The sequence below is a fragment of the Cherax quadricarinatus genome, chromosome 53 (assembly GCF_038502225.1).
Source record: "Cherax quadricarinatus isolate ZL_2023a chromosome 53, ASM3850222v1, whole genome shotgun sequence".
In the NCBI taxonomy this organism is placed as follows: domain Eukaryota; kingdom Metazoa; phylum Arthropoda; class Malacostraca; order Decapoda; family Parastacidae; genus Cherax; species Cherax quadricarinatus.
In genome coordinates, this window is record NC_091344.1 from 6996233 (window position 1) to 7005259 (window position 9027).

At 40.4% G+C, this 9027-nt stretch overlaps 1 protein-coding gene across 1 annotated transcript in view; it reads left to right on the forward strand.

Moving 5' to 3' along the window:
• LOC128692238 (protein Star-like) overlaps positions 1–4863 on the forward strand; it is a 5194-nt gene extending 331 nt beyond the window's left edge. Inside the window, exon 1 of the mRNA XM_053781314.2 lies at positions 1–4863. This exon is cut by the window's left edge and continues 331 nt beyond it. Within this exon, the coding sequence (XP_053637289.2) occupies positions 1–723 (723 nt within the window). The 3' untranslated portion in view covers positions 724–4863.
• The last annotated feature ends 4164 nt before the right edge of the window (positions 4864–9027 follow it).

The following is a 9027-nucleotide window of genomic DNA, read 5'->3' on the forward strand; positions in this document are numbered from 1 at the left end:
CATATCTGGCTCTCCAGTGGTAAATACATGTTTACCTGGCCTTGGATATACTTCCGTTTGCACAAACTCTTCTCGGGGCAGAGAGGTGGGTTCTTCGTAGAGGCCGGAGCACTCGACGGTGAATACCTCTCTAACACTCTCTGGTTGGAAGAAAAGATGGGTTGGTCTGGGCTGCTGATCGAAGCAGATAGCGTTAATTACAGAACCCTGAAGGAAAAGCGGCGCAAAGCCTGGTCTTCAAGCACCTGCCTCTCCTCAGAGTTGTATCCTAAGGAAGTAGTATTTGTTTCTCGTTATGCCAAATCGAAAGGTGTACTTTCGCCTTATGCAGCGCGATCTCACGGCCACGAGTTACGAGACGACATCAACCAGACAAGACACGACTACTTGGACGACAAGTCATTCTCCGTGACGCAATGCTTCCCTCTCGCCTCCTACCTTGCAGCTCTCAACGTATCCACCGTTGATCTACTCTCGTTGGACATCCAAGGCATTGAGGTATCCGTTCTCCGGAACTTCCTCACCTCCAGCAACATCCCCGTCAGAGTGATTGTGGCGGAGAACGAGTACAACACCTTTGATGACGTGTTCCTTAAGTTCATGGTAGACAAGGGCTACATCATCCTGGCTGCCGCTATCGACTACCTGTTCGTTAAGAAGGATGATCCCGTCCTAATGCTAGCAGAAGTGCAGGCTCTTCTCAATAGCACTTTCGCGACATAGCTTACATGACAGTATTCAGTTTTTTGTGGTATATTTTAAGACATCTAGGAGAGTACAGATAGGAAGCGCATATGTCTGGCGCTCGGAAGACGGAGGATGAAGCCTCCACCACGTCTTGCGCTGAACAACAAACACAGGTTTAGCGCTTAACATGAATTATTATATATTATTGTAATATATTTCAATTTATGACATAAAATAGAAAAGCACAAATTGTTTACAAAAGCACCAAAGCAGTTTGGAATCTGTACTGGGACAGTGGTTCGTGTGGAGAACAAGCTTGAAGAACAAGTCTGAAGAACAAGCTTGAAAAATAAGCTTGAAGAACAAGCTTAGAAACAAAACTTGTAGTCCAAGCATTCAGACCAAGCTTGGCGACAAAGCCTGGAGACCAAGCTTGGAGACCAATTTGTTTTTTCAAGTCCAACTTAACTATCACACAATATTTTTTACAGCAACGTAACACAAAACTAAACACAACGATGGCGTAACATAACCCAGCCAAAGCACACTAAGAAGCAACACAACACAACACCGCACAACACAAAACTGTACAGCACAATAGAATGTGTATTGCACCATAGCACCACGATACAGTAACAAAAAAAAAAATCACGGTAAAACACGTCAATCCACGACAACCCAACTAGAAAACACCGTCGCTGAGTACAACACCACACTGAAGCTGTCAAAAATTTTGGCTGTAGCGATGACTTTATCTCTTTTACAACTCTGTTGGGTATATAGGTGAGTACAAATAGGAAGCGCGTCTGTCTGTCGCTCAAGTAGACTGAGGATTAGGCCTTCACCACCACGTCTTGCGCTGAATGACCCACATGGGTTTAGCGCTTAACATGAATTATTATTGATATATTACAGCTCTATTACCATGCGAGCTGTATAGCCCTTGTGGCTTAGCGCTTCTTTTTGATTATAATAATAATATTACCATGCGATCCCCAGTGCCATCATTCATGCTGTCACCTATACCATCAACCATGCTATCCTACATGCTCTGCCTCATGCCATCACCCTTGCTATCCCCTACGCCTTCACCCTTGCTATCCCCTACGCCATCACCCTTGCTATCCCCTACGCCATCACCCTTGCTATCCCCTACGCCATTACCCATTTTATCCCCCATGCAAATCTTGCTTTAACATATTCCTTTATATTCTTGTTACGCGCTGTATCTAAGAGACACGAAACATTACCGATATATAATATGCAGCCTCGTCAGCGTCTCTGCTAATTCAATCACCTTATAACTTTTACTAAATCATAAAACAAAAGGCAGAAACTGACACGTGTACTTGTCTGTCTTGCAGCATAAAAAAAAAGATATAACAAAATCAACGAATAGTGGAAGCCCATTGGATGTCAGGCCAGCATAGCTGGACCAATAAGAGTGCTGAAAATTTGGTAAGGTTAATGTGATACGCTTACTCAAATTGTCTTTTGTTGTGGAATTAAGAAACGTGCAGATTTTACCAGTGGATGTAGAGTTCTGTGTTTGGAGGTGTAACCTCGTGTGGAAACTCAAATCCCTGTAAACCGAATTGGGAAGTTAGTAAATACGCAGCCAAAAACTGATCCGAAATTTTCCCTACGATACATCAGCTCTGAAAGTTTGAAATTTATCTGATAGTCATATTTAGTTTATCACACGAAAACGAAAAACACCCATGAAAATTTATTCAATAAAATTGGCAAATTGGAATTTATATAGTCGAAAAACCAATTACAGCTTCCTTGGCATCATAAATTTGAAGTCTGGCACTAACACTGATTAATAACAACCTGAATTTTCCTCTGATTATTATTATTATTATTATTATTATTATTAAAAAGAAGCGCTAAACCACAAGGGCTATACAGCGCTGCAATTTTCCTCTGAGAAAGATACTTCATCGTTGAAAGGTTGAAGCCGATCAGAAGAGTCGTTCTGAAGGTATTGCGCGGTAACCATGGAGAAAAAAATCCGACAACTCCTTTGGGAAATTCTAAACATTCTGTACACTAATAGAACGTTCGGATTTAGCTTAGTTTACAATCTAAAGATTGTCCTGCTCCGTCTGATTTGCTACATACACTAAGAGGTTTGTATATCCAAGTGTATATACACTGAAAGTTTACATTATTACTAGAGTCCATTAACAATGTAGGTCAGTGGTATTAACGACCTTCGTGCAGCTAATGGACTCTATGCTCAACACACATTGTAACTTCTCACTAGCCATCAGCTAAGTACACTGGGGGGTTCATTCATCCCTCCACAGTATATAACAATCTTATGGCTTCTCAGTATATTAGTATAAGACAGAGCATCATAGTCATGCACACAGAGAAATGCATGTCCCTTTGTTTATTATACGTTAGAAGTGATCCCTGTCTTACGGACAGAAGTATTCTTGGTTGGTAGTGTCCAGTTTACTCCTAAAGCCAGTGCTATTGACCTCCGGTAAACTCTCGTCATTGGGAGACAAAACAAAAAGACACTGGCGGAAAGTTCAGAGTGGTCATGCCACTTGATCTTTCTCACCTTTCTCTTTCTGTCTACCCACAACCTTTCTTACCTCTCTCTTTCTCTTCCTGTCTACCCACAACCTTCGTCACCTCTCTCTCTCTCTCTCTCTCTCTCTCTCTCTCTCTTCCTGTCTACCCACAACCTTCCTCACCTCTCTCTCTCTTCCTGTCTTCCTGTCTACCCACATCTCTCTCTCTCTCTCTTTTCCTGTCTACCCACGTCCTTATTTTTATTATTTTATTCAACACCAGTTCTTTCCTTCCCTATTCATTCCATCCTTATTATGACCTAATAATTATTATTAAATTATTTTCGAAAGCGCTAACCCATAAGGGTTACACACACACACACACACACACACACACACACACACACACACACACACACACACACACACACACACACACACACACACACACCCACACCCACACCCACACACACACACACACACACACACACACTACCTAGGAAATGGAAGGCAATTAGAATTGATGGAAGGAAGGAGAGAATAGCTCCAATTCTGTGGATCAAAACCCCTCAGCAACTAAGAGGCAACTCTCTCAAGGATAAAATAATTAAGTGTGCATAAAGATAACTATATATAAAGATAACCTTAGATAAAAATACCTGTGTATAAGGAGAGTCAGTCATGAAGATAGCTATACATAACTATATATTAAGATAAACTATTGTAACATCGTGCAAGGTAAACAAACTTAATTTAGAATAAACCAAGTATTTTCATTCCCGTGTATGGCACCAAGGTAAGCTTGCCGGAAATTAAAGTATACTTGTTGGGAATCGAAGTATATTTGCTGGGGAATAACGTATATCTACTGGGAACTTCAGTACAATTACATAATACAGTACATTACATAATATACTTCTGGGAAGTATATTATGTAATGATCATGTGATCAACTGATGAAATATGTGATTAAAATGAATTAGAATTATTTTTAAATGGGTATACATGTAAACCAGCGGAAGGCCTCGGTCACATGACCAGAAGCTCCAGTGACGGTGTATCATAAGACCAAGACCCGCGACAGGAAATGCTTGCCCTGTCTCCTGACGAATCTTGACTAACCTATGTGATTAATTATTAAATTACATAATCAACTAATAAAACTGTATATAATTAAGCAGCCACCAGATCAAGGGGGAACCATTGTAATTATCACATATCAACAAGACTGAGTCATAACTCAGTACTTCAGCTGAAAAAAACAATATTTCTCCAATTTAGTGACTTCCTCCCCCAATGGAGGCTACTACGTTGTTGTAATAATGATTATATAATACAAAGGAGTGCAGCGTAGAGAAGGTCCATAGTGAAGGTCCGTAGTGAAGGTCCGTAGTGAAGGTCCGTAGTGAAGGTCCGTAGTGAAGGTCCGTAGTGAAGGTCCATAGTGAAGGTCCATAGTGAAGGTCCATAGTGAAGGCCCGTAGTGAAGGTCCGTAGTGAAGGTCCATAGTGAAGGTCCATAGTGAAGGTCCATAGTGAAGGCCCGTAGTGAAGGTCCGTAGTGAAGGTCCGTAGTGAAGGTCCGTAGTGAAGGTCCATAGTGAAGGTCCGTAGTGAAGGTCCGTAGTGAAGGTCCGTAGTGAAGGTCCATAGTGAAGGTCCATAGTGAAGGTCCATAGTGAAGGTCCATAGTGAAGGTCCATAGTGAAGGCCCGTAGTGAAGGTCCGTATTGAAGGTCCGTAGTGAAGGTCCATAGTGAAGGTCCGTAGTGAAGGTCCGTAGTGAAGGTCCGTAGTGAAGGTCCGTAGTGAAGGTCCGTAGTGAAGGTCCGTAGTGAAGGTCCTTAGTGAAGGTCCGTAGTGAAGGTCCATAGTGAAGGTCCGTAGTGAAGGTCCGTAGTGAAGGTCCGTAGTGAAGGTCCGTAGTGAAGGTCCGTACTGAAGGTCCGTAGTAAAGGTCCGTAGTGAAGGTCCGTACTGAAGGTCCGTAGTGAAGGTCCGTAGTGAAGGTCCGTAGTGAAGGTCCGTAGTGAAGGTCCATAACAATAGTCCAGTGTACCACAAACACTATTTTTGCATTATAAAATCATCACAACAATCCAATATCTTCCAAAATACAACCACATAATTATTAATATACAAAAACAATAAAATAAGCTAGTGACTTTAATAAAAAAAACTTGCTAGTCTGCCTTTTTGTTTTGTGACTTGAGTTAAGAAAAATGCTAAGTTATGCTTGATTTTGAGTGCGGTTTAAAAATGTTGCAGCTTGCAGTGTGGAGCAAAACATATTCCCATTAGAGAGCTCTAATGTATTTGGCTTTTGTTCATGAATTTTTAAGCAGGAGTTATCCTCGGTGTTACTCTCTGAATAAGTATGAGACTTTAAACTGCTTTGCATACCAGCTCAGAGTTTATGCTTTGCAACGACAGGGGTCTTTGCAAAGGATAAACTTTGCAAAGCATAAAAAACACGTAGCTTATTGCCTTGTAAATCCACTGATTTACAAATCCACTGGTTTAAATATACGTTTTTTTAAATACTACTAATTTAAATACCACTGGTTTCATTATGTTATCGATGGTTAAAATGGTATTACTTCACAATACTACCGGTTTACAGTAAACCTTCCCTATAAAACTACTAACACAATACCAATAACTTACAATACCACTGACTTACAATATCACTGACTTACAATACCACTGACTTACAATATCACTGACTTACAATACCACTGACTTACAATACCACTAACTTACAATACCACTGACTTACAATACCACTGACTTACAATACCACTGACTTACAATACCACTGACTTACAATACCACTGACTTACAATACCACTAACTTACAATACCACTGACTTACAATACCACTGACTTACAATACCACTGACTTACAATACCACTGACTTACAATACCACTGACTTACAATACCACTGACTTACAATACCACTGACTTACAATACCACTGACTTACAATACCACTAACTTACAATACCATTGACTTACAATACCACTGACTTACAATACCACTGACTTACAATACCACTGACTTACAATACCACTGACTTACAATACCACTGACTTACAATACCACTAACTTACAATACCATTGACTTACAATACCACAGGCCTATAACACCACTTTCTGGCATTACGACTGTCACACGATATCACTGACTTAAATTCACACGTAAACCAATACAGCAGCTAACTATAATTGCAATCCTCAGACCTCGTTTGTTCTCTCTGCACATACCAGTTGATCAAAGCGAAGGATCGGGATGAGGCTAGAGGCCGGAGGATGGAGTCTCAGCTGCAACACGATGCAAATCTATCAGAAAATAAAAAAAAAATCCGAAATAATACCCAAAAATCCTGCAGCTTGTGATTTAGACCCTCTCTTTACAGCCATATTATACTCACAAAATTATGCAAAAGCAGTTTTATGAAACGCGTCCGTTCGTACATCAGAGAATATTACACTCTGGTGTTCTGGAAAAAAAACAAGTATATGACGTTCGTGTTTAAGCACTGAGTGTAAATGTGAATGAATTAGAATTCCTTTGTATTGTTGCATCCAAGTTTGACAGACTGGAGAATACCCATAAAGTTTTTTATCTATGGACTTTTTAAATTCCACGTTTCTAATTTCAGCTAATATTAGTGGTAATAAGTTGTCAAGGAGACGAAAGAGCAGCGAGAGACAGTGAGAGTAAGTGTGAGAGTTGACGTGCAGAGAGAGAGAGAGAGAGAGAGAGAGAGAGAGAGAGAGAGAGAGAGGTACAAACATGAGGAAAATAGCTCTGCCTTACTTGCTCCCCCTCTTCGCCTCCCTCTCTTCTCCCATTCGTGGTGGATAACGAAATAATAGAGAAACTAAATATGTATTCGCTCCTTTTCCTTCCATTTTCTGACTTTGTTTTTTTCATCTACGAATCTTTTGCACCTACCATGTAGCGGCTGTAATACCCTTTAAAAAACGTGCAGTTGAGGTAATCCATAGCATTCAAAATAATGTTAAAATTCAACATAAATATTATATTCAACTGCGTTTTAGACTGTGCAACCGACGGTTTAATGTTTTAACCAAGGACTAGCGAACGTGTCAGTAGGTGCGTTAAAATTACGTTATGCATAATTCGTTGCAAATAGCCTATTATGCTGCAGCTGTACGTTATCTGGATTTTATCGACTTGATATTTGTATATGTTATAAACTTATTTATCTTAAGCCGTAAACAATTGCAGTTTCTGTAGAGGTTCAAGGTTTTCTGCTGCAATTATTTAAGATTGTCTCTTGTGTACAGACAAGTCTGAGAGACACGAATTAATGCAAGAGAGAACATTGATGGGAGCATAAAACACAGATAAGTAAGAGCCGCATCTGGAAGTAGGAGCTGGTGGAGGGTACAGTTGAAGTTAATATTACACAGTTTCAAGAATAAATATGATAAAACCCAAGATGCCAGAGGCTAGTAATATCAACCAGTTGAAGACTACGGAGGTAGGGTCAGCAGCTGCGAATGGAGCACTACAAAATAACCCTGTAAGTAATACTCCAGGGTCGCCCATGTCATGGCACTAGATAAGAGCAACATTTCTTTCCTCTCTTCCATCTATTCTTCAACTATCCCCACTTCCCCATCACCCCTAGTGATGGGGAAGTGGGGATAGTTACCTGTTAGTTCCTTCGTTCTCAACAACATTCAAGACATAACTCAGCTTCTAATTTTTATGAGTACATTATTATTATTATAATCATGGGGAACCGCTAAACCCGTAGGATTATACAGCACCTGTGGGGGGAATGAAAGGTATTCAGGCTTAATTCAGGGAACTGGAGCACAGATCCAATTCCCTAGATCAAGAGCCCCTCACCAGCGTCAAGGAACCTCCCTTGAGGGGTATAATGAGTACAGAGTCTAATTTGAAATTACTGAGGAGTTGCATTCACTGCAGAAAATATAAAAAAAATACTACTGCAGCAAATAGATATTGAATTTATAAAGTTAACCCGAGGCGGAACATAGAAGCGTGACAACCAGCGATGTAAGGAACCAAACTATACACCAGACCGTGGGTTCAAACCCCACCCGTGGTATGGTTTGTTTGCAATCGTGTCATTACGATTTCGTGAGTCATATAAGGAACATCTGGAAGCAAGAATAATTACATCAAAGCTTTGGTCAAAACTTACTGACGAACATTTACACAGAAGTTTGAGAAGAGGGGCACCAATTTTGCTTCATTCTCTGAAGATAACACTTACTAATGATGAATATAAAAGGGCACAATCCGTGACTGGAAGAACACACCAATAACCCGCAAATAGAAAAAAAAAGTGTGCCAACGTTGAGGTCCGACTTGGACCAGTCAGACAGTTCTCTGTGTGATTGGTCAATGGTCCAAGTCGAAAAATAACGTCGTCATAGGTTTCAGTCTCCTATATTCGGGTTGTTATTGTGTTATTAAAGGTATTAATACCTGGTTTACGTTGGTGAATAGCAGATAAAAGCGCTGATAAAAACTTTTAACAACAGTTCACTTTTTCTCTCACGGTGTGTTCCTCATCATATATTTCACCAGTCATTGTGACCCACTGAACCAAAAAAAAAAAAAAAAACTTGAGGATCACTGAGTCTGGCAAATCATGCGGTATATTTGCGTGTATGAGCGATGCATCAACACGCAAATCATGCACTGTTACACGAAGTATCCAGCAGCACGCCAGTGCAAGGACGTGTGGGTGCATATGCATGTTCTCCAAAACACACACACACCTCAACAATTTAGTCTG